Source organism: Panthera tigris, chromosome B4 (assembly GCF_018350195.1).
Source record: "Panthera tigris isolate Pti1 chromosome B4, P.tigris_Pti1_mat1.1, whole genome shotgun sequence".
In the NCBI taxonomy this organism is placed as follows: Eukaryota; Metazoa; Chordata; class Mammalia; order Carnivora; family Felidae; genus Panthera; species Panthera tigris.
Window position 1 is genome coordinate 30,594,908 of NC_056666.1, and position 27,192 is coordinate 30,622,099.

The window sequence follows — 27,192 nt, forward strand, 5'->3', positions numbered from 1 at the left end:
CACACAAACAGGATATCCGCGATTTTCAATTAATCCAGAGGGAACACCTAAAAGGACTGAAGATAGGCAGCAGAAGATACTAGCACAGTATATGAAGTAGCCAATCAGAGATAAGAAATCCCTGATGAGCCATCCCCTACAGAATGGAGAGAACATTTCCTGGCTTACGGGAAGGAGAGCCGGAGCCAAGGGAAGTGCCTCGTTCAGCTGGATTAGTTATTGGAAACTCGTTTCCTTAGGCCAGCCAGTTCTTCCAGACACTGAGTCTGTGGCTGTCTATGTCTCTTCTCTAGGGGCAGGGGATCAGAGGAGAGGGGACTGGAGCATTGGCCACTGGCTCCTGCCTCACAACCCAACTGTTCATTTAAAGGAGCAAGGAACTGAGGATAGACAGGGCCCTCTCAGGGGAACCCCAGGGAGCATCCCCGGCAGCACTGGGCCTGGGATGCTGCACAAAATGCCTGCTGCTCTGAAACCTCTCAGTGGCTGCCAGTGTTTCTCTCTGAGATGCTGAACTGTGTTTGATTAGGATCTTGATTGAAATAAGCCACTCGTTTCCTTGGGAATGTTTCAGAGCTAAAAGTTTCTTTCCATGCATAATTAATATTCTACCTCTTTGAAGATAAATTTTATCTATCCAACTCTATAAATGGATCATTTCCCCCTGGCTATTACTATGTCGTCTCCTTAACAAAAATAAGATAAAATACAAAGAATAATGATATGTAAAGAAAAAAAAATCATCACTAAAAATGATTTACATTTTTATTCCCAATGCGAAAGCTTAAGAATGTTTTTAATGCATGTCCAGCTTGAAACCCACTCCACATGTCTTACAACATTTCCTAACAGGCTTTTCCCATCTGTGCTGAAAACAGCTGATGATTTAATGCAAATTGTTATTGTTTCACAATCTCCCAGTGATCTTTTCTATTTTGTTTCAGGATTTGGGGTCTCTTTTGCATCTGCTTCAGAAATGCGGCTGCTAGGATTGGCTTTTTGTCGTGGCCACTCTGTGCTCCACTATATCCTCTTTTCTTCCTATTTCAGATACTAATTTTATCATTTTTTGAAATTTCGCTGTCTTCAATTTCATGTGACTCTTTTCTTTTCTGAACGTTAAAACCTGGCTTAGTTAGGAATGAATACCTTCTGGTCTAAGAGATTTAAATAGTGAAGCAGAGGACCCAAAGCATGGAACAGTGGTTATCAACGAGAGAACCAGTGGGGTCTGCAAATCCACATGGAAGCCTGGCATGATCTATTTCAGTAAATATTTGAAATTTAAAACACACTGGCCCTACAATGTGAATAAACCATTTTGTTTATGTCATGTAATGTATATATTTACAATATGTGATATATGCATATGGAATTTTCAAGTATATGTAAATGGCATGGTGGTTACCAAATTTATTTTCAAGACATTACTACCTTCATCACTCTTTATACATTATATGGTGTTTCTTTTCCCAATCAATGAGTTATCATTAAGTAAGGACCTTAAAATTGTTAAAAACAAACAAAAAACCCTCTACTTTTGATACAACTTTACACCGCAAAGGTGGGCTGCTGTCAGAACAATGGGTTTTATGTTCTGATGGAGCTGCTCACCAACTGGCAAGCCACGAACTGAGGGAGTCTCAGTTTCCTCATGTGTAGAACTGGGCTCTCATTTCTCTAACCTGCTTCACGGGGTTTGGAGACTCAGAGAAGATGAGAAAGTTGTGCAAAATTGTAAAGTGCTACATGAACAAATCAAGCAAAGTGGAAGCCAGGGGTGGCCTGTGTACTCTCATTGCAGGTTCAGATTTTGTGGAATCTGAATCTGTAGAATCTGGTTGCCTGAACTAGAGTGGGAGCTCCCTGGGCTCAGATGGGAGTCAAGCCAAGCAGATAAAAGGAAGGAAAGTTTGGAAATGGAGTTGAAGGTTGGGGCACGTGTAGGACAAATTCACTCTGAGGCTTCACAAGGCAAGTTCAAAGGTTTGCATTACTCCAAAATACCCCCCATTCATTGGCGAGCCCTAATCTGACCTGTCTCTGGGTTGTTACGTTAATGTCTTCACCCATTTCATCCCAACATAAACAGTGGTGATAGTATGTTGCTACTGACAACTAGAGCTAAATAAAAGCAAGTCAGATATGAACTGAACCCTGAAACCAGATCATTAGCCAAGGTCACGACTGGTTTAGAAATTTGTGTTGTTTTCCTTCCTGTCACTTGCCAGCAATATATGGCACTTTTCCCCCTTGTAGTTTGCAGTCGGCTGGGCCCTGAGCCATGGAGACTGTTTTTAATGGCAAAATCTTCAAAGTTGTACTTAAAATATTTGCATCATAAAATCCTTCATGGGAGCCAAACTTCAGCTTCGGGAGGAGCCTCCTAGCAAGTGGCAAACTTGCCTTCAGAGACCGGAGAAGGGCTCCTGCCACCAGCACCACCTTCCAGCCGTTGATCTGCTGGGGCTGACGACACCCCGGGAATAGAGTCGGAGCATCATGAGACATCCACAGTGTCTGGGAACAAACTCCAAATGGCTTTTCTAAGCCAACAACAGTGTGAGGTGACTCAGCAGTTAGTTGAGCAATTCAGAAAAACGTGTTTTTCACACATTTAATTGATCCTGTGAGCAAATAAGCGCTGAGGATGAAAGATGAGTAATTGTTCAGTCTCGCCGTGGGAGAGCTCTATCCTCGTTTCTTGTACTCTCCTCCTGTGTCCAGTACGGAATGGATCTTCCTGGGGAGTGACAGGCCAATGCACATATTATTTGCTTTAAAAAATTAAAAATCAGAAAATAAAAACATCATTTACATCTGAATTCAGAAAGGAAGAAAAAAAAATCTTGTCTTCAGCAAAGGATGCCTGATCTTATAGGACTCATGATGGAAGCCTTTCAAAATGAAATTCTATAATATGGGGTTTAGCCTACAGAAATGAGACTTGTGAACACAGGACACCCATGTATTTTTTACTTTGCTGAATGGGATATGAAAACTCGAGGAAGAGGAAGAACAGGGGATGAGCACTGGCTGGGAAGATGGTAAATTTTAGAGAAAAGCACCCATCTAATGGGAAATAAGTCCCTTCCACATGGAGTTCAATGACACTCTCCCCCCTTCCCCATGAGATTTAAGGTAAAATATCAGTTTCTTGTTAAAAAAAAAAAAGCTTATGCTCAAAATTATAACCCTCATCCTCCACACATTAAAAAAAAATTAAATTTAATTCAACCAGCATTGTGATCTAATCATTACTCAGAGCTGAAGGTGGCTTTCCATTATAGCATCTCCGTCACTCTCACTTTCTGACCTGTGAACGTTCTTATTAGCTGCCTTATTAAGATGATTTCCTGTGTCTGAAGTAAGAAAAGAGGATTATCTCCTTACCTGACATGTCACCAGTGGAGTAATCTTTGTTAAAAAGAAAAGGAAAGGAGAGGAGAGGAGAGGAGAGGAGAGGAGAGGAGAGGAGAGAAAAAAGAAGAAGAAAAGAAGAAAGAACTGAGTTACATAGACATTTACATTTTTGGCACGCTATATGATCCACAGAAGCATCCATAATGGGATATACTTAGAGGTAGTTAGATGAACCTTAGTGACTTATTCTTCCAGGACAAGCAAACAAAACCAGAAGCAAAGTACTATCTGCTTCATCTTAGGTTGATTTCAACTGGGGCAAGACCTGGGTGTCAAGGACTCATAGGATGAAATAAAGAACACATTAAACTAACCAGAAAAATATAGAATTACATACGCGTTTTACATGTGCTACATATGCCCATTACACTCACATGCAAACACGTGTACTTTCTAATAAAAACTACTGGAGAAGGGAGGGAAGTTTGGAAGATGGTGGCCCTATTTGGGTTAATCACCAGCAATGATGTGGACAGGGAAGCCTTGTCCCTTCCCTCTGGCCTTGTTTTCAGACTCATGTGGGAACAGGATCACAAAAGCACACTGCTGGCCAAGTGGTCAGCTCTGTTCACTTATTTGCTGCCCTTCTTCAAAATGGGTTTGCAGTTAAATCAATTGCCCCCAAAGAAACAGAAAATTCGTTTGGTTTATGGTCCTTTATTGGATACATTTGACTTCTGGGGCAGAAGTGAGAAGCCAAGGTGCCACTTTCCTTCCTATTAGTGGGACAGCCCTATCAGCCATGGGATGCTTTGACTTCTGAACTGTCTTTGGTCTAACCAGCCACAGGGAGAAGAGACGGGTGATAGTGTTTAACTTACATATGATACAGAGGTCTTATATCATATTATCTTATAAACTAATTATAAGTATTTATAAGACTTTATATAGCCTTGATGGACTGAGTGGTGATAATGTAACCGTGGGACCATCTTTACTGAGGGACAACAGAGTCACTCCACTCCCATCCTCATCTGAGTGTGGGCCTTGGTGGTGCCACTGACCCCCTTTTGTGACTCGGGACTACCTCCCCCCCCCCCAAGGCCATAGAGCCCAGTGCCCATGCTGACTACCCTTGGCCTGGCTCTTGCTGTAGATACGCTCTTCCCGTGATCCTGCCGGGTCCTTTGGAATTGCTCTGGAGCCAGAGGTCAGCCATTTGTACAAGACTGCTCTGTAGAGCATGTCCCCCTTCTGTGCTGATTCATATCTAGTCCTACTTCTCTCAGTGTAGCTCAAATTGTCAGTTTTAATCTACAAATCCCTTTGTGATTGGGGTCCCTCAACATACAACATTACCTCTCCTGCTCCACTTCTCACTGTCCGTTGAGATAAACAACCTGTGAGTTTTGGCATTTGCAATGGGCCTCCTGGTCAGTTAGAAAATTAACAAATCTGTCCATCTTCTCTTTTCTACTTCCCCACACCTCGCATGCATATAAGAACCAAAGACGTGCCATTTTCTTGGCTTGCTACACACCTCTCATAACTAATCCTGAGGTGACAGAATTGGATTTAGTGACAGGCCGAAGGCTGCTATGACAACCAGCTGATGCAGGCACCCCACACGGAGGGAATTTGCAACAGGTCTGTGCAAAGCTTGCCCTTTGCGGGAGGTGGGGGGGGGGGTGGTGCGCACAGGGATATTTGTGTGCAAGACGCATCTAGGGTAGATCTAGTGCCCTTTATGCCTTCAAAGTACCATATACATATTAATGAATCTAAAAGATATAGCAAAGCCTTATTGTGTAATTTGGAAATAAGAACTGGTTGGTATTGAAAGTGGGAAAGAATCTGGACTTTTCTCTGGGCTCATGGTACGCAAGGCTAGGACTCCCTCAAAATGTTTGGCTTGCTGAAATGATCCAGAGGGAGCAAAGGAAAATAATGGGAATATTATGTAGTTTTCTGAATAATTTTTCTTTTATTTAGCTCTAGAGTATTGGCTCCTTCAATTCCAAATTCCCCAGGCTTCTTTTGGCAGCCTGGGCCTTCCAGTAAACTCATTAAGCAGGTTCTTTTCTCTTTCTTGTCCCCTCTTCAGGTGTTCAAGTAAGCAGTCAATCATGCACTTCCATCTCTGCACACAGATATAAGGAAACTTACAACTTTTTCTAAATACGAAAAAAGAAATCACATCTGCTAATATACTTAAAAAAAATTAATGAACAACCCAAAACCCAGCTAGGAGTTTCCACAGGAGCACTAGAGACACCACAAAGAACAGGAAGAAATATGCCTTTTATTAGAAGTCTCATATGTACAGGGAAAGCTGTTTCTCACAGCTCAAGGAAGGCTGTAAGAAAAAGCTGCTGTCATCCAAGGTCACTGTGCTTACATTGGTAACACCATTTAAACATTGCCACACATTATGAACACATAGAACCATTACACAGAAATGCAAAAGAGACACAGGCACGTGTGGACACTTCACATATTTTCTAAAAACAAGTGGACACAAAAATACAATGTGCCAGTAAAAAAAAAAAAAGGCATATCGGTACATGTCTTTTTTTGTTTGTTTTCTCTTTTTTTGTTAATACATGGTGTGCTGAGCTTTCATCTCAAGCTTTCTTCACATCGGGATTTGCAGGCACTTTAGCAACCCAGCCATGGTTCACAACACATGACGTTCAGACGGACAGCTGAAAACACAGGAGCAATCGAGGTCCTTGTGACCCCCACACACATTACAATATTGACATGAGAGCAATCTTTTGTTACCACTGTTTGGTGATGTAACAGCTTTTCCCTTATCTGTCTTCGTTTTGTGGCAGAATTATCTAGTAGCATGGATGGCATCACCAGGCAGAGATACAGCATCTGGGTGTGCTAGACAAACGTGATTTCCAACTGACTTTAAAAACTGTTGCAAGCCAATGAGTTTTTAGAATCCCAAAACGACCGTCTGATTTATCTTTGTCTCACTCTATGCCCTTCCTGCCAACCTGTCAAACGAAAACTAATTAAAATAATTACTGGGATGTTGTGGGCCAGAAGCTCATCCTGGGAGAATTCTTTTCTTAGCTACCACCTCCCACGTCATGATATGCACAGGGCCGGTGGGCAGGCTCCATTCTTCCCCGACCAGAAGTCACTCCCTGTCCCTCGTCCCCCACACAGAGCTGCGCTGACTCAACACAAGTGTCAGGAACATGACCGAACAAGTGTATTTATAAACACAGACTGCAATGATCGCTTTATTGGTAATGTCGAGTTATAAGGCAGTTGCAAAAGGACCCCCATGATAACCAGACAGTGTTGGATATGGCTTAGCTTCTTTACTAGGATGAAGGAACTTTCCTGTTGCAAGGAGCTGGGAGAGAACAGGGAAAACCACACTGATCACAAAGTACCATAAATGACTGTGCTGTGAAGTACCATAAAGCCCCAATTTCTGGTGTATGTCACCCACTTTGATCCACCAGAGATTGGGATGTCGCCTCACATCAAAGAAAACCGAAAGGGGAGAAGGAGGGATCAATATCACCTTCAACTTCAAGGTAATTTGTCACAAGTTGTAGGGAGCTGTAACATAAAGCCATGGACATCTCATGGGGGAGGTGAACATTCCTGGTACTCCAGAGAGGTGCAGAGCATGTGAATGCCTCGAACAGATGATTGTCAGATGGTGGGAAATCCTTCCATGAAATAGACACTTGAGACATAGTGGCAAAGACATTAAGGCCTTCCATTTCTTCGCCCATACTGCTTAAAGGCACTGATACCAACAAACAGAAAAATTCCATAGTACCATCAAGGTTTTAAAAAAACTCCCAAAATACAAGTCTTCATAAGAAAATGTCCTTTATTGCATGACATGAAGCCTCCACTCTTCTACTGTTCAGGAATAGAAGGGTTTCCCTTTCTCAGGAGTCTGGAGTCTGTTCAGCCTAGCGACCTGAGAAGGGGAGGGGGGCACGTCCTGCCGGAAGGGCCCCTTGGGAGGGGTGTAAGTGGGGTCCTGGACTTTCTTGTATGAGTCATAGTTGTTGAGCCCCTCGGGAGGAGGAGGCTGCTTCTTCATCTGTTGCTCTTTCCGCCTCTGTTCCTGGCGAAGGAGCTCCTGGGTCTCCAGCATCACCCTGGCGTTGAAGCCGTGCCCGCCCAGATAGCCGTTCCTGGAGCCCTGGTAGCTGGAGTATCTGGGGTTCTCCTTGGCACTCTGGAAGCCTTCCCCAGGGGGGTAGTTCTGCTCCCAGGAATCCTGGGACACAGAGCTGGCGTTTTTCCTGCTTTGCCTAGAAAAGCAAATCCCAAAGGTTAGTGTGAGGCTTGGGAGAAGGGGAGAGAGAGAAAGGAAAGGGAGAAAGGAGGTGGGGGAGGGGGGAAGAGGAATATGCATTTGAACCTCTCAACCAACAGTGCTGCACTGCAATCGTGTGTCAGCCACAGTGATGCGGGCTGGAGGATTAACACAGGACTGTCCTCAGCAAACAATGGCTAAACAGGAGAGAGCACTGAGGGCTTGGGTGGCTATCCAAAAGTAAGGGTCCTCCTTCTGTGTCTCCGTAGGCACTATTGATTCTGCACAGGGTAACAGTACCTCCTGCAATTTAGACACACTGGCAAGACTCTGTACGGGGGTATTAGTGATCTGGCAGCTTCTACCCCAGCAGGAATTGCTCGTTTTAGAATGTTACAATTCAATCCTAAACAAGCAAAACAAATATTTTACACAGCTGCCACCATAATGCCCGAGACACTAGCTAATAGGAAGTACATGTAATGGATTACAATATGAGTTCAGTTATGAAAGATTTAAGTCTAGACTCCTATATGATTAAAAATGCAACAGGCAGTCCCTTAAAGTCCTGGCTTTCGAGATGTATACGTCAGCAACCGACACTCTCCAGCATATATGCTCATCAGGCCTGTAGAACCTGGGAAGTCTGTAAAGTAAGCACTATTTTCCTACACACCATACCCTCCCTGAAGGCAGGGATAACCTACTTAACTCCCATTCTGTCACTCCAGGATAGGGAAATAAATCAGAGCCATATAGAAATTTCTAAGTCTTATCACTTCTGCAATAAAGTTGCACATCATTTCAGGAAACATTATTGTTTTGAAACATCTTTAATTTACTATCAAGTCTCTAGATGCTTTTATGAATTTACAATAAGATTGGCTATGATAAAGTAAAACAATTTGTGCCAGAAAGGAAGACATGTCCTAATTTTTCCCCTTAAAAATGGAAGAGAGGAAGAGAGAATTGAGTAATAAAACAAAATATATTGCTCCATTTATCAATAAGAAAATCATTTGGCGACAGTATGTATTGCTCAGGCTTTCACATCAACACACACAACATGGCAGGATGTTCAGAAAGACTCTGAAGGGAAAATGCGATCTATGCAGACACTGGGGCTCTCACAGGAATGAAGCATTTGCATTTTTGAACATTGAGAAGTGCCATCAGTATGGTTTGGGATGAAATCTCCCCGTTTTCCACATGGCCTAAAATGTAGTTGGGGGTGTCCAGCATCATCTCTGGATATGACTGTGATTAACTGAACAGTGTCCAGTATCTTTATCTGGTTCTCTTTTAATGGGAATCAGACCATTCGTACAATCAGCCCAGGCAAGAATCCTTAGATTTGATGGAATAGTTTATTTGCCTAAAGCACTGATTATCTTCACTTAAAAAGTCATAAATTAATCTGCCCAGGGACATGAATGATGGAAAGTGCCAGCACGAAACCAGGGATTTGACATTAATCATGAAACTTTAATTAAAACAACGAACTTGTTACTGATGTTACAGCAACAAAAGTGGAATTCCTTCATGGGTTAGTAATCAATTTAAAGATAACCAGAAGTAGGCCACAGAAATTTCACCTCTTTTTCATCCTTAGCCTACTGAGATCCACTAACCCTCTCCAGCCCCCAACCCCCAACTCTAAAGCCCAAGGCTTCGCTCTATGGCTCTCATGCACCGTAAGCTGAGTTTTGAATCATTTCAGGAAGACAGAGTCTTTTTTTATTTAAACACATCAAGAAGTCACTAAAGGTTTTTTTAGGGACAGAAATTATGATGATGTGAAAGAAGAATTTCTTGTAGCTAAAATTTTCTTCAAACTAAGCTGTCTAGAGGGAAGAAAGAAGACCTCGCTGAGGGTTGAAGTAAGGTATGTGGGGAAAGAACATATATATAGATACAGGCACACAAACACATATATACACATGTTTTCGTGATAAGTGTGGTATCAACAAGCTCTCAATTAAGGAGAGGACAAGAAATGATCAGATCATAGAGAAACTCGAGAAAATAGCAGACAATGAAAGTTTTCTACATGATGCTTAGGTTCAGGTAGATAGAGATTCCAATCCTGTCTGCCACTTGCCGGCTGTGTGACCCCAGGAGGGTTATACTGTTTGGGCCCAAGTTGTCTCATCTGTGAAACAGGCCAGATGTCTAACCTCATAGGATACGGGGAAAAATAAGTGAAATAACACATGTAAAATGCTTAGAAAAGTGTGTCACACAGTAAATGGCTGACTAATGGGTGTTGGAAGAGTTGGTTTGAAGGCAAAGTCACTTTGTCATCAAAGATTAGCCTCTGGGTTTTGGGAGACATCTTTGTGACCAAAGGAAAACAATAAACAAAATATTAGCTTTCCGGGGCGCCTGGGAGGCTCAGCCATTAAGTGTCCGGCTTCAGCTCAGGTCATGATCTTGTGGTTCGTGGGTTCGAGCCCCATGTGAGGCTCTGTGCTGACAGCTCAGAGCCTGGAGCCTGCTTCGGGTTCTGTGTCTCCCTCTCTCTCTGCCCCTCCCCTGCTCGTGTTTTCTCTCTCTCTCTCTCTCTCTCTCTCTCTCTCTCTCTCAAAAATAAATAAATATTTAAAAAAATTTAAATAAAAATTTAAAAAAATATTAGCTTTCCATCCTTTGTGAGAAGGATTGGGTAGAAATCAAGAAGCAGGGAGAGGCACCAAAGAATAACTGAAGAAGCTTCTCTAAGTGAAGACAACTCCACTTTCTGAGAGACTGGAAAGAAGCTTTTTACTGTCCCATGATTGCTTAGTCAAAGGCCACAAATAACAACAGCGGCAATCTCTGTTCACTGAATTTCTTTATAACCAACACACAGGTGTGTCTGGTCCTAGAATGAGCCTACTAGAGTTTTCTGAATCCACTCAGGGCAAGTGCCCTGGTTTGGCAATAGCTATCACTTAATGTTTATAACTTCTTCCAGTATGGCTTGAAGACCACCATCATGTAGACCATCATCTTACACCAAAGACCCAATGCCTCAGGAAAGCAATTTAGTCACTAAGGTGAGGAGGACATAGAAGGATGAAGAAAGATATAAATACCAAGGCTGACAAGTTGACAAGCAGCTGAGAGACATAATAAATGGGCCTGGTGGGGAGACCACATCTGGGTGCGGAAGACAGAGGGGAAGTGAGGTGTACAGAGCAGAGAAGTCTACCACCAACAGACGGGAAGCCATGGAGAAGGAAAGATGAAGAGCAAATGGAGAGTCAGCAGGAGAAGAAAAAATACATATATTTCATAAAGGATCTTCAGTAAGTCTTTCTATCAGTGACTATAACTGAACATGTTTCTACTCAGTTCTAGAGTTGCCTTTTGAACACTAAAACAGTAATCTAGAAATTTTAAAAGGATTAAAGAAAAGAGAGTAAAGAAGAAAAAAGAATAAGTAGTTTAGGAATAAAAAAAAAAAATTAAAAAGGAACCCTATTCTGACTGAGAATTAAGTGTGGGTCCTCTCAGGTCTCCTTTCCTCCCGAACTAGTGATACGACTTGACTAGCATCCCTTACCGACATTTCAAAATGTAATTTGAATTCTGTCTATAAGTTGGTTATTCACAGTGAGAAGTTACACACCACTTCGGCTTGTATACGTCCCTTCAATTCAGACCCCTTTCTCTAGTGCTACTGGTACAAAGTCTCGACCATTTGTTTTATTTTACGCTCCACTTTTTTTTTTTAATTTTTTTTTTTTAACGTTTATTTATTTTTGAGACAGGGAGAGACAGAGCATGAACAGGGGAGGGTCAGAGAGAGGGAGACACAGAATATGAAGCAGGCTCCAGGCTCTGAGCTGTCAGCACAGAGCCCGACGCGGGGCTAGAACTCACGGACCGCAAGATCATGACCTGAGCTGAAGTCGGCCGCCCAACCGACTGAGCCACCCAGGCGCCCCTACGCTCCACTTTTCAAGAGAACTTCTGTCGTGTGTGAAGTCTTTTTGGTATTGAATGCCATACCAACTTGTTTAGACAAAACTCTGCTGTCAACATCTGAAAAGCAGAGGTCAAGCGTCTTTGAAGAATATCACATGTCAGAAATCTGGTTTTGACTCAAGCCCATGTAGGTTCTTGCTATCTCCCTCTGAGCTCCTCTTTGGTCTTGTTACCTTCCTCTGGATCTCCGCACACAGCCTTTGTCAAGTGGTGCCTAAGCTGGGTGTGGCTCAGCATTCCTAAATCTTCCCACAAATATACACTCCCATCCAGAAACTGTTCTCTAAAGGCAGAGAACAGGCTGTAGAGACCTCCCAGACCTCTTGCCTGAAAAAACTTTTTCATCGTGGGATTTCTGCTTTTGTCATATCAACACAGAATAAAATGCCTAGTAGTAATAAGGGGGCTACGCTGAACCCAGAGGGAGTTTTTATTATTTAGGGAAACACTCCAGACGGCGGCAGTACCAGCAGCAGCAACCCTCCCTTCCATGAATTAGATCCTTCTACCAGGTGCTTCAGAAGGGAGAAGGGGAGCGAGGAAGGGCAGCCTAGAGGAGGAGGTGGAAAAGACAGCAGAGCATCAGTTTGGAATATGGAGCTACCTGGGAACACGACCAGGAGAAAGTCAGTGATCCCTCTTTGCCCTCTTGCCCAGGACTGGGACCCTGGTGGTTCTTCTCACGCCAGGCTGTGTACACTTCTGGGCCCTCACCCACCATCTCTCCCACTTCCCTTCCTCAGCCCTGTGCATTTCCCACCTCACTCCGCCTCTTACACGTGCTTTCTGATATTTCTCCTCCATTTCTTATACTCTCAAACACAACTAAAATTTATGAAGTCAAACAATTTGCCAATCAAATAAGATCACAGCCCCTGCACAGGCAATGCCATTCGCATAGGCCATGATGTGCTACTGACCGTCAGGTATGTCAATCCATTGACCTGATCACACTCATCCATCTGATGGAACACAAGCCAAACAGGCAGGGTGGAGGGATTTTATACAGAAGAACCTTTATGTATAATCCTGGAATGTTTCACATTTGATGCATGGGGCTGGTTCATACAGCGGCCTTCTTCCATATGCTAAGGGAAGTAGAGCACAGGGAGGAACTTTGCACCTACACCCACTGACATTCCAGACTTGTGAACCAAAACCCTCGGTAGCAATGTGCCTTATGAAATCAGGGTTTAGGGAACGGGCAGGTGTGGGTTTGAATTCTGGCAGAAATTATGGACCAGCTGTGGGACCTTGGGGGAAGTTACTTAATTTCTCTGAGCTGCATCCTTGTAAGACAACATGTTCAAGGTCCTGTCCAGACCTAAATTTCAGTGACTCTTACCCAGAGTGGGCTAAATAAATAGTTATTCTCCTATGTGAAAGAAAAAAAGCAATTCTCTTATTTAAAAGAAAAAAATAATTTAGTTTTCAAAGGAGATACAGCTTTCTAGATGAAAAAAGAACAACTGAATGAACAATACTACAATAGTAGTAAACTACCATTAGGAGAATGACGCTACTCATCCTGGTAGATTTTCATTCACATCCTCATTCCCTTGTCTGATCCATGTCAATGTAGCCAAGTCCCTCGCTGTTATTATAGGGATTATTTAACATTTACAGGGACTCATCCTTATTAAAAATTAGAAGCAAATCAAGACCACTTTTGTATAGGTCAGTCAAGTTTACACAGAGAAACATTGCCTCCACACTGCTCTGCTCAAAATCAAAGCAATCTACTTGATACAAACATGGTAAGTGGATTTTTTTCCACCAAAATGCTTTTGTCACCTGGTTTTGAAATACAACAAATGCCTGTAAGAATTGTGATTATAGGAGTGAATCATAGGAAGTTTGGGAAGATGAGTATTTTTAAATAGGTACTTTTATTCTTCACCGTGCACGGAGGAAATACTCAGATGGGAAAAGGGCTATCATTTCAGGGTATTAGGGCTCGGTCACCTGAGTGCTCTCCAGGCCTTTGGCAGAGAACCCGTGGGGCTGAGGTACCTCCTTGGGGGGAGCCCCCCCCCCCCCCCCGGGCTAGTCTGCTCATGAGGTGGGCATCCCTGGGACTCTGAGGATCCGCACTGAACAAGTGTAAGGATGGCGGGAGAGCAAGAGAGATCCTACCTGGGCACAGACCGTGGAGCACCGCCCCCCCACCCCCCCCACATACAACCGTTTCATGGAGCTCTAGGTTTACACAGCATCAGACACTCTAGTCACCCCACCAGCCAGGCAAAATAAGCGTTAGCTTTCCATTTTTCAGATGAAGAACCCGTCCGGTCCGCGGCCACCTGGGAAGTAGCAGAACCAGTACCAGAGCCCGGGTGTGACCCCTCAGCCCGATGCTCCTATGGCAGATCATCTCGCTCGCGGTTAGGGAGCTTGGGGGTGACAATGCCGGCATCTCCTGCCACACTTTTCTTTCTTCCGCGGGGCCTCTTTCCAGGGGTCAGATGGGGGGCAGGCTGAGCAGCGCCCTCTGCCTGCCGGCTCCCGCAGGACGAGCGCGTGGAGGAGGGGCTTCCCGCGGGGCCGGGCTGGGACTTACCGGGGCAGGGAGCTGTACTGGCGCTGGGCCTGCTGGAACCCCTCGCGCTCCTCCTGCCGCTGGCGCTGCATCTGCACCTCTACCGACACCGAGTGCCTGCCGCTCTGCGCCGCCGCTCTGGAGTTGGGCTGAAGGGCAAAAATGCGACACGCTTAGCGAGAGAGGCAGTCTGGCTATCATGTGGCCGGTGGGCCTCATTCCGATTCTTAAGGATTGACCTAGAAACATGTTACAGATGTGGTGAGTTTTTAAAAAGCCAACTGCAGTTTTCCCAAGTGTGAGAAAAGAGGTTATCTATTTGCTTTTATGAGCCCCAAATACTCAAGCATCTTAAATTTTGATTATGGCTTTAGAATGATCTGAAATTGAGAGGCCAACTTTTCCTTCTCTTTTATTTAATGTTTATTTTTGAGGGAGAGAGAGAGAGAGAGCGAGCGAGCACAGGGGAGGGGTAGAGAGAGAAGTAAGGGACAGAGGATCAGAAGCAGGCTCTGTGCTGAGAGCCGTGAGCCCGATGTGGGGGCTCAAACTCACCAGAAGATCATGACCTCAGCTGAAATCAGACCCTGAAGACTGAGCCACCCAGGTGCCCTGAGGGGTCAACTTTTCCAGTCTTCCTGATGGTTTGGTAAATACTAACATTAGACACCAGTTTGCATCCCCTGTATATCCAGCAAGTACAGGGGAGCAAGGCTCCTCAGGAGAGCATAAGATGCCAATGTCAAAAATAAATAAGTAAATAAATTTTGCTACAATAATTCACAGAAATGGGAAAGTCCATGGGTGTGCACTTGCAAGTTGGCTGTGCTGGTGAATTTTCTCAGCGGTTACCTATTTTAGGCTAGCAGTAGGGCTACAATAGAACTCATTCCCCTTCTCCTAAAGGGTGATGGCTAAATTCTGAATGGAGATTCGTTGACACTAGGCACCGTTCGCCATGTATAGGTCTCCTCCAACCCAGGGGTGGCAGCCAAATGGAAACACTCATCAAAAGAATAAACCCTAACAGCTCACAGCTAACAGCTCCTTGAATTGGTTATGAGACAATACATTTTCCCTTACTTATTAGGAAATGGCATTTTTACCTAGGTTAATTATACCCTATAGAGAAATTTCTACTCCTTCTGGCTAAATACTTTGGTCAGCAGGTCATCCACTGATTGCTGCCTCTCAGCAAACTCAGATATTTGGTTGTGTATATTGTGCCATGCAGATCAAGCCCCTGTGGATGCTTCAGCTTCTCACTGACAGTTTTTAGCTTACCTTCTAGATCTGCCCTTTGAAAATGAAAGTTGGTCTGCTCAAAATAGACAACGATGCCTCTAACTCTATAAAACACCCAACAGTGGTTTATCGTAGCATCAGTGACATTCACTAAGTAATCCTTTTTGGCACTTGCTAACCTCTGCTCCCCTTTGTGTGACGCAGCATTGTGCAATAGGCATATTCTGAATGAAGAATGCCTCTTAAAAACAAGCTATCGATTTTCTCTGGTAGACACCAATGGCAGACTTTGACTTGATAATAGTTTCCTAAAATAACAGTCTTTGCATTCATTTGGAGAGTTGTAAGGTAGCATGTGGGCTTGTTACTTAAGGAGTGGCTCCTGTGGTTGGCTTTTGTGTGAACGGAAAGAAAGCATCATCTATTGTTCTCTTTCTGCCTGGCCAGCATTATCTTATTTGTGGGTAAGCAATAATAAGGATTATATGGGGCAAAAATTTCAAAGCATATGGGCATAGTCAGTGGGCATATTAAAAATATCCCGATACAAAAATAATGTGTGAAGAGATTAGGCTTTACAATACCCCAGTCTCTACTAGTGGATGTTTATAACCACACTCACTGGAACAAATGTGTGTTCTGAGACCCGCTCCACAACACCGTTCAAATAACACATCAGTGGTGCCTTGAGCGAGGAAAACACTTTGCCGAGTGAGTTCTGCTTATGTAAACAAAGCATCAACCAATTGTTCATCAACTACATTAAAGAAGACAGACATTTTCTTCCATTACACTTGATGAGGCTGGCCAAAAAGAAAACCAAGCGGCTCTATTGTTCAGGGTGAGGCTTGGGAAGCTTGAGAGAAGCCACTGGACAGAGGGAAAGCAAAGCAAGAAAATACTACACAATTTTCTTTCCACCCTCAAAAAGAACCACGTTTCCCTTTCCTTTTCACTCAGTATAAGCTATATACATGTGTCAAGCAGTCTTGAGAGATCTGGCATTCTGCAGCAGGATTTAGTAACGGGCTTCTTAAGCTCATGCTGTTCTGTGACACACTGCTTGTGGAGATGTGAAAAGAAAATGCAAGGTCTTGTAGACATTTCAGGTGTATTTTTAAGTTGTTTCTCCCAGAGGCCTGAGAATTTGATTCTGACAGAAAAAAAAAAAAAAAGTTGAAAGGCTTTTGTTTCCTCAACTGTGTGTTTTCTGACACTGTGCACCTCAAACCTTATCCATGGCAAGGACCCAGTTGGATCTTGATGAACTCCAATAATAAAATTATCATCACACAGGATCTGAAAACTTAACATGAGTGAATGAGTTTGGTACTGGCAAACTGACATATTTCATACTAGTCTGCCCACTACGATGACTTTTATTCCATTTCTTTTTTCAAAGCATGCAGAAGGGTAGGTTCTTAAGAAGAATTCCCCTTATCTTTAAGATGAAATGTTACTGAGCCACAGATCTCAAGGAAGATTGTATACATGACCAGCCTAGAGCAACACTGACGTAAGTTTATCCTGGCAAGTTTTATACTTGGCCCGAATCAAAAATAACCTGATTCGTGACTTCAGTGGTGATCTCATAAAAATGTAAATTGTGGGAGCAGTATTATAATCGACAATCCTGACTTTTAAATACAGTGGTTTCCATCTCTATGGCAGAAATAGAATAATGTGTCTGGAGTCCAAAATAATAAAAATGAAGAAAGGTAATTTGTAACCCCGGGGAGAAGTTCATGTTTTCAAAAAGAACAGCATTAACAGCTACAACCACAAAGTAACATATATACAGGGAAACACACAGGTAAATTATAATTGTAATAATTCTGGAGATCAAGGGGTGCCTGGGTGCCCAGTCAGTTAAGCGTCTGATTTCAGTTCAGGTCATGATCTCACAGTGTGTGAGTTAGAGCCCTGCGTCGGACTCTGTGCTGACAGCCCAGAGCCTGGAGCCTGCTTCAGGTGCTGTGTCTCCCTCTCTCTGTCTCTCCCCCATTTGCATTTTGTCTTTCTCTCTCAAAAATAAATAAACATTAAAAAAAATTTTTAAAATATTAATTCTGGATATCTGCCAGACAATAAGAGCTCTGTTTTAAGAATACAAATCTCAGATGACCTGGCCTTGTTTATGATGAAATTTGTGACAAGCAATGACCTTTTAAGTAAAAAAATTGCTAAGGTTGGCAGGGCCATAATAATGTAGAGGTAGTAAATAGAAATAAATACATGGTTATCTGTTACACAGTACACTGGAGGACCATGATATGTAAATTTCTTCATGGTTTATGTTTAAAGCCACAAGCGAAAACTATGCATGTTTCTTTTATAAATGAGCTGCAAAGTATTGGTCTCTATCGTGATTATAGAGAGACAGTATTTATACAGTACAAAAAATTATGTAAAGTTTGGGAAGGCTACACAGTTTGGCTATCACTTATTAGTGTAAAACAAAATATCAAAAATCACTGGTGAAAACATAGTGTTTTCACCAGATTTCATTAACTAAACATTTTTCTCAGTTAAATAAAATCATTCTTATTTTTCCAAAATAAGAATATAAAACAAAACTGTTAAGACTAAAGAAAGAACAAAAATAACTATACAGCATACAAAGTGTCAGTACCATTTAGAGCCAGGAATATTGGAAGACTTTTAGAGCTTAATCTATGAGTGCATGTGTCATTTACGAAATAAAATTCATTACTCTTTTATTAGCATTTATAGAAAATAATTTTTAAATACTCTAATTTTTCTTCACATAGTGTGTAAGCATATGTGTGTGTGCACCTGTATATCTTCACATATACACACATATATGTACTATTCTTACAAATGATACTTTTGAGTGAGTTTTCTATTCAAAATGAATAAAATGTTCAAATTTTCACCTGTGTTCAAGGGCACATATGGAAAACAAAAATAAGATACAAGTTCAACTGCTTCAGAGGAAAAGTGATGATAAAGATGATGATGGTGACAATAACTAAAAGGACACACATCCACCTGAGATTTGGAATTTCTATGTTGGCAATTCAAACTTGCTGTAACCCTAATATAAATTCCACATTCTGATAAAATGGTAATTTAAAGATTTGGTAGAGGGTAGGAAGACTTTTATGCCATTGAATCATGTAAAAAGCATAAACTGTTCACTCTGTTTAGAAGTGGCAACTGCTGGGGCGCCTGGGTGGCTCAGTCACTTCAGCGTCCGACTCTTGGTTTTGGCTCAGGTCATGATCTCACAGTTCACGGATAGAGCCCCGATCTGGGCTCTACGCTAACAGCATGGAGCCTGCTTGGGATTCTCTCTCTCCCTCTCTCAAAATAAATAAATAAACTTGAAAAAAAAAAAAAGTGGCAATCACTAAGCTTGGTAATTATTCTGTATAGTAGATTCATTTACAACTTTTAATCAAAACAAAATTAACTTTTGTTTATACATCCTGCCTTCACAGCCTTCCACCTCTATCCCATCACACAAGATACTGTTACAACTATTGATCGAACTCTGTGGGTTCTGAATGTTGAAAAGCCTAATTGCTGCTAATGATGTGAGTAATGCTTGAAAAATCTGCAGAGCAAACCAGTTTCCCTCATAAAATTTTCATAAATACATGTTCGTTTTTTACACACTGTTTGTCTTTCTCTCGTCTTTGCCAACCAGTGTTTGGATCTACTTTTCCCCCTCCTTAAACAGCAGGTTACTGAAAATTGCAGCTCTAAAAATAAGCCAGCCTTCTAGTGTCCCATGCTTATGATGACCAAAGGCAACTTCATTGATTTCTACTACCTGAGGTCTCTGCCGGTAGCACGGCCCATGGGTCATGGAGCCTTCAGCTGGGAGATGGGTCATTGGAGCTAGAAGAAAGGGGTCTACTTTGCAGCAGCACAGAGGCTTTTGCCATGAGTAAAGGGTCCCTGTTTGCTTGCAGGAATGGCTTTCTCCAGGTTGATTTCCAAGGGAGGTGATTTCCACCCAGTTCACCCAGTTTGAACTGCAAAGCTATCAACCGAGAAGGCATTTTTTGAGTAAAGGCATGGAGCCCCACTATAAGGAAATTACAGGAGATATCCTTGAAGTCTTAGGAGAGATAAAAACAAAAGGATAAGCATCATTTTCTCAAACTTCCCAGGTACAGGGAAGGCAATCCAGGGGTTCAGGGTGGCTGTGTACTACAGACTGGCTCTCTAATTAAAGCAGACAAAACCTTAAAAAAGGGAAGAAGAGCCATTAAAAGTCCCAGACAGAAAAATGGAAAAAAGGACAGACCTTTTTTGTTGTTGTTGTTTAAAGACAGACAGCTGGGAAGAAAGCTTGGGGGAGAAGAGGGTATACACATCGCAGAGGATCAATTTTCCATCTGAAGGACTAAACTACTTTGAGTCACTACCAACCCGGGATGGAAAGGATTTAGCAATATAGCTATTAAAGGCTCCATTATCCCATCTATCAACCGCCTCAGCCAGCAAGTCTCCTTGTGGGCAACACTCAGGTATCTGCAAAGTTTTAACAGCATACTGTACTTATGTCTGCAGCGTGCAATTTAATTCTTTTAAAAGCAACACTAAGTTCTGTCCATATCTGAGCTCTGTGATAATAACCCTAACCTCAGCTATTGTTCCATTATCTTAAGAAAGATTTAAAGCAACTTGCTGCTTTATTTATGCTGCACCTGGCATTACATGGTGAAGAAGTTGCTTTTTCTCCCCTCCTCCTCCTCCTCCTCCTCCTGCTCCTCCTCCTCCTCCTCCTTGTCGTCGTCGTCCTCCTCCTCCTCTTCTTAACCAACTTGGGAGAGAATGCACTTCAGTTATGGAGCTAAGGGAATTTCCTGGGCCTCTGCTCATCTAAAGACCCTTTGTGCCACAAATCAGCTCCCTCAGGCCCAAACATTATTTTGAACAAAAGCCCAGGAACAGGTGCATTCCACACTGCTAGGGTTTAGGGAGAACATTTTGAAAATGGATGAACTGAAAAGGGCTACTTGGATGAATTTTCTGCAGCATCCCTCTCTGTATGTAAAGTAATTGGCTCGGATCTTCTATATGATACATCTGGTCGCACTTTGTGTGTGGCATTTCCAACAAGCATGACAATTTCAACTAATATGGACTAAGAGGGACACACAGCTTGAAGACAAATATCTGGTTCCTTACAACTAAAATGATTGCAAACCATTCCAATGGGTGAGATCATAGTCTCATCCTTTCCAAACAGACTGACCTTTTAAGGTCAGAATACACACAGAAAAAGAAAAAGAAAAAAAAAAAACTAAGATACTCAAAGCTCATTTTGTAAAACAGATAATAAAAACCATAGACTCAGCTACATTTTGAGGCTCTTATTGAGGCAGACAAAACCCTATTAAGGCAACAAGGAGAATTGGTATGAAAATTAATACACTAAGTAGAATTATAGTCACTTCAAGCTCATTTATATGATCAGTAGAATGGAGAAAAAACAGCAAGATCCCAATTGTTTGAAAATTAAAAAAAAAAAAAGAAGAAAGAAAAAGAAAAGGCCAACTTCTGACCCACAATTTAGGAAATTATTCCATTCCTAAAGTAATCAGCCTGTCATCCAAATAATTCCCTGCTCACTCATTACAGGAAATGATAATACAAGCCAAGTGCTCAGTCTAAAGTTGCTATGGCATTTTGATACACAACAATTTGGCCTATGACCTTTTGTAGGTGAGTTTCTGGATGTATATGATTTTCTCAAACATTTTTCCTAACATGATTGTTCATATTAAGTAGCTGGCATGGGAATGTATGCCAACATATTCACCACCCCCATTAGGAAAAAAAAAATCATATAAGGGGACCAAAATGGATATCAAATCATTTCTACATCTCCCAATGAACAATATCTACAGGTAAGAAGTAGGAAATGCTCATTTAGTCTCAAACTTGGACATTTCACATGTAGATACAATGTCACCAGCCAGAAAAAAATCCCATCAATCTTAGTTCCCAAATATATGTTTCTCTTTCTCAAAGTTATGTATTGAAAATGTATTACAAATTTAACAAGGTGTTCTTTCCTTTCCTTTCCTTTCCTTTTCTTTCTCTCTATATGGAATGCTTCATGAATTTACATGCATCCTTGTGCAGGAGCCATGTTACTCTTCTTTGTATCCCTCCAATTTTAGGATATGTGCTCCCAAAGCAAGCACTGAGGTCTTCTTTCAGGCCTTTCCTAACCACCCACACTTTATTTGGGCATGGTTCCTCTGTGTTTAATACTCCATACATACCTGTATCATAAACTGTACAAAATATTCTTCTCTGTTGTATCAGCTCGACTGTAGGGCTCTAAGGATATTCTTTCTTCCCCATCTTTGTTCTCTAGCACCAGACACACTGACTGAACATAGTAAGCACCCAATACATCTGATCAATTAAATAACTAATTAAACAGCAATGCTGCAAATATGCTGGTTTGAAATCCACATTCCCAGGCAAAGTCAGGTGGCATTCCACTGCTCCTCATGGTATGGTATGGAGATTGATAAAACCCCTGCAGGGCCTTGTAGGCTAGAACTCTGTGTTTGAGAACCATTTTCATATATACTTGCTTTTCTCCTTCTGGTAGCCACTATACTCTTTCCTCTTTTCAGCCTTTCTGTGCAAAAATACATTGCTAGGGATGTTTACCACACATCAAAAAAGAATCCTGCTTCAAGTCAATCAACATGATATATCATATCAATAAGAAAAAGGATAAAAAACATATGATCATTTCAATTGATACAGAAAAAGCATCTGATGAAGTACAACACCCATTCATGATAAAAAACCCTCAACAAAGTAGGTTTAGAGGGAACATACCCTAATATAATAAAGACATTCTATGAACAACCCACAGCAAACATCATATTCAATGGGGGAAAACTGACATCTTTTCCCCTAAGGTCAGGAACAAGAAAAGGATGGCCATTTTTATTCAGCATAGTACTGGAAGTCCTAGCTACAACAATCAGACAACAAAAAGAAATAAAAGCATCCCAGTTGGTAAGTTAGAAATACAACTTTCACTACTTTCAGATGACATGATACTATGTATGGAAAACCCAAGATTCTCTCCCTCTGTCCCTCCCTACTCACGCTCTCACGCACACTCTCTCTTTCTCTCTCTCAAGAAAAAAAAAAAAAAAAAAAAAAAAGAAAGAAAAAGAAAAAAAGAGAAGAAAAAAGAAAATCCAATAGACCCTTCCCAAAAGCTATGAGAACTGATAAATGAATTCAGTAAAGTCACAGTATACAAAATCAATGTATAGAAATATGCTGCATTTCTAAACACTAATAATGAAGTCACAGAAAGAGAAATTAAGAATACAATCCCATTTGCAATTGCACCAAAAACAATACCTAGGAATAAACTTAATTAACCAAACAGGTAAAAGACCCGTACTCCAAAACTATAAAACATTGATAAAAGAAATGGACAATAATACAAAGAAATGGAAAGACATTCCATGCTCATGGACTGGAAGAACAAGTATTGTTAAAATGTCCATACTACCCAAAGCAATCTACACATTTAATGCAAACCCTGTCAAAATACCAATAACATTTTTCATAGAATGAGAACAAATAATCCTTAAATTTGTATGGAACCACAAAAGATCCTGAATGGTCAAAACAAGCTTGAAAAAGAAAAGTACAACTGGAGGTATTACAGTTCCAGACATCAACTTATATTATAAAACTGTAGTAATCAAAACAGTATGGTATTGGCACAAAAATAAACACATAGAAATGTAACAGAATAGAAAACCTGGATGTAAATCCACAATTATGTGATCAATTAATCTTCAATGAAGCAGTAAAGAATATCCAGTGGGGAAAAAGACAGTCTCTTCAACAAATGGTGTTGGGTAAACTGGACAGCAACATGCAAAAGAATGAAACTGGACCATTTTCTTTCACCAAACACAAAAATAAACTCAAAAGGGATTAAAGACCTAAATGTGAAAACTGAAACCATAAAAATCGTAGAAGAGAGCTCAAGCAGTAATTTCTCTGATATTGGTCATAGCAACATTTTTCTAGATATGTGTCCTGAGGCTAGGGAAATAAAAGCAAAAATAAACTACTGGAACTATAAAAACTATTTTATCAAAATAAAAAGTTTCTGCACAGCAAAGGAATCAACAAAACTAAAAGGCAATCTACAGAATGGGAGAAGATATTTGCAATGACATATCTGATAAAGGGTTAGAATCTAAAATATAAAAAGAACTGATGCAATTCAACATCCCAAAACCAAATAATCCATTTAAAAAATGGGCAGAAGACATGAACATTTGGCCAAAGAAGACATCCAGATGGCCAACAGACACATGAAAAGATGCTCAACATCACTTATCATCAGGAAAATTGAAATCAAAACTCAGACCTGTCAGAATGGCTAAAATCAACAACACAAGAAACAAGTGTTGGCAAGGATGTGGAGAGAAAGGAACACTTGTTACTGTCGGTGGGAATGCAAACTGGTACAGCCACTGTGGAAAATAATATGGAGATTCCTCAAAAAGTTAAAAATAGAACTACCTTATGATCCAGTAATCACATTACTGGGTATTTACCCCAAAAATACAAAAACACTAATTCAAAGGGATACATGCACCCCGATGTATGTATTGCAGCATTATTTACAATAGCCATATAATGGAAGCAGTCTAAGTGTCTATCAACTGATGAATGGATAAAGATGTGGTATATATATAATGGAATATTACTCAGCCATAAAAAGGAATGAAATCTTGCCATGTGCAACAACATGGATAGAGCTAGAGAGTACAATGCTAAGCAAAATAAGTCAGAGAAAGATAAATGCCATATGATTTCATTCCTATGTGGAATTTAAGAAGCATAACAGTTTAAGAAACATAACAAATGAGCAAAGGGGAAAAAAGAGACAAACTAAGAAACAGACTCTTAACTACAGAGAACATCCTGATGGTTACCAGAGAGGAGGTAGGTGAGTAGATGGGTGAAATAGGTGATAGGGATTAGGAGGGCACTTATTGTGATGAGCACTTGGTGTTGTATGAAAGTGTTGAATCTCTGTCTTGTACACCTGAAACTAATATAACACTGTTTGTTAACTATACTGGATTTAAAATAAAAAACCTAATTTAAAAAAAAAAAGAATCCTGCTTTAGGAAAGCTGGTAGGAAGAGATTAAGTCAATTATGGCAAACAATATAAGTAGATTAACATAATTCTGTCATGTTGTTACATGGGAATGACTCAGTTTACTTGATCATCTAAAAATAAATGTTTTAGGGGCACGTGGGTGGCTCAGTCAGTTGCGTGTCTGACTTCGGCTTAGGTCATGATCTCACGGCTTGTGAGTTCTAGCCTCACGTTTGGCTCTGTGCTGACAGCTCAGAGCCTGGAGCCTCTTCAGATTCTTCGTCTTTTTCTCTCTCTCTCTGCCCCTCCCCTGCTCACACTCTGTCTCTGTCTCTGTCTCTGTCTCTGTCTCTGTCTCTCTCTCTCTCAAAAATAAATAAACATTAAAAAAAATTTTAACTAAATAAATAAAAATAAAATGTTTTAGAAAAACAATACCTTTAATAGTAATGTTGTTGCAGAAACACAATTAGAGATTTTTTAAGGTATTATATCTGCTGAAGTTCTTATATAACCTCTGAAAGTTAGGCTAGGATCGACTTCATGAGGAGTTTTTACTCTTGGATGGTGGTTTCATATGGCCAATTGGCTGCTCTAGGCTCCTCCTTCCTCACCTGAACAGAGGCAAAGTCCTTCAAACTAGTACTGCTTTTCCCATTTTTCCATCTTCTCCTTTCTCAAAATTATCTCCCACAGACCCCAATTTGGTCACTAAGCCCCTTAATCAAAACGTTTATAGGTTTCTGCCCTTGTATAGAGTATATTGTGGGTGTTGGATTTTAGGAGTAAAAAGGACCTCAGAGATGATTTAATAGAGGACCTCTAGATCACTGCTTCTCAAAGTAACATGCTTCAGAATCACCCCTCCAGGGCTTGTTAAAATACAGATTCCTGGGCCTCACCCAGATCCAGGAGGTCTGAAGGGAGCTCCAGGTGATGCTGATGGTGCTGGTCTGTGGACCACATTCGGAGAAGCTCTACTTGTATTGCTTTACCTGACACATTCAGCTTTCTCTTAAATTTTCATTATAACAAAGGGTTTAATAACTGACACTCAACCATCTACTCTAAGTCTCTTGGTTTAACATACAAGAAAACAGTCCTGAAGAGCTAGGTTGCCTGGCCAGTGGGCCAGTGTTCTGTCCTCATACCATCTTTCTTCAGCCTTCCAACCTAGCGTTGAAGGTTCTGACTACATTTCTACCTTTATCTCTCCTTCCCTACAATATAACCGACCTCTCAGTTCTGTGGCAGTTGGGTCCATACCCTTTCCAAAATAAAACAGGATCTTTTTTTTTTTTTTTAACTGTAAGCCTTTTCTAACACTACTCTTCCTTCTAACCCTACCTTCCCATATGCCTAATGTAATTATAATCCCAACATTTTGAACTGAACTCATTAACTCTTTGGACCTTAATCTCTGTTCTCTCAGGAACTCACATGGATGGCATATCTTTGACCTCAAATCATCAGGAACTGTCCCACCTCCAAGATCCAGGACTCCAAAAAATATATTGTTTTGACCACAGCCCCTAGGCTTTCGAACCCCTAGAGTACCGACCCTTCTTGCATCCTCCCAGGCAATTAGGATATATGTCCCTGAGCTGTACTCACCATCCTACCCAGAGTGGGTGATGCTCCACCTGCCTCTTCCCCAGGCCGCCAGAGTACCTTCCTTGACTTTCTGCCATGTCTGACTGTTAATCCCCATTGCAGAAGTAATCAAAAAATTATTTTTCTATTCCCTCTAAGCATTTTTAGCTATGGTCACATTACCATGTTGATCACTAATACTCTCAGCTAGAATGTCCTATCTCAAGTAGCCTGTATGTTCATGTCTAATTGAGTCTCCCTCAAGTTTCCAAAGATATTCTTCAAAATTCCCATCATCGGGGGCACCTGGGTGGCTCAGTCGATTAAGTGTCTGACTTTGGCTCAGGTCCCGATCTTGCAGTTTGTGGGTTTGAGCCCCATGTTGGGCTCTGTGCTGACAGCTCAGAGCCTAGAGATTCTGTGTCTCCCTCTCTCTCTGCTACCTTGCTCATGCTCTGTCTCTCTCTCTCAAAAGTAAATAAACAATATATTTTTTTTTAAATTCCCATCATCTCTACCACCCCCAAACCTACCCGAATGCCTCTCATTCTCAGCAGTGCCATCATCTCCAAGACAAAACACAAGAACAGAGAGAGCACAAGTCTGGGGCTGGACTGGGGAGGATTAGCAAGCCACACTGTGGAATTTGGACTCTCTCTCTTGGGCATTGAGAAGCCATTCAGAGTTCTGTTTTAGAAAAATCACTCTGGGGAGCCTGGGTGGCTCAGTCGGTTAAGCATCCGACTTTGGCTCAGGTCACAATCTTACATTTTGTGAATTCAAGTCCCACGTCAGGCTCTGTGCTGACAGCTGAGAGCCTGGAGCCTGCTTTGGATTCTGTGTCTCCCTCTGTCTGCCCTTCCCCTGATCTCTCTCTCTCTCTTAAAAATGAATAAACTCCAAAAAAAAAAAAAAATCACTCTGATGGCTGTGAGGAGGATAAACTAGAACAGGGATATGGGCAGATAAATAAGAGGGATTCAACAAATACACAAAGGGGATAAGGGATAATAAAGAA

General features: G+C 41.5%; 1 protein-coding gene and 1 non-coding gene across 18 annotated transcripts in view; both read right to left on the minus strand.

Moving 5' to 3' along the window:
* Positions 1 to 5,651: 5,651 nt before the first annotated feature.
* PARD3 (par-3 family cell polarity regulator) overlaps positions 5,652 to 27,192 on the minus strand; it is a 664,605-nt gene continuing 643,064 nt past the window's right edge. For all 17 annotated transcript variants that reach the window (XM_042991413.1, XM_042991418.1, XM_042991416.1 and 14 more), the window contains 2 exons: positions 14,202 to 14,329; positions 5,652 to 7,664 (listed from right to left, as the gene is read on the minus strand). In XM_042991413.1, the coding sequence (XP_042847347.1) occupies positions 7,268 to 7,664; positions 14,202 to 14,329 (525 nt within the window). In that variant the 3' untranslated portion in view covers positions 5,652 to 7,267. The remainder of the gene's footprint in view (positions 7,665 to 14,201; positions 14,330 to 27,192) is intronic.
* Positions 21,508 to 21,613, minus strand: LOC122240640. The gene has a single exon (XR_006220418.1). It is a non-coding gene; the product is annotated as a U6 spliceosomal RNA (small nuclear RNA).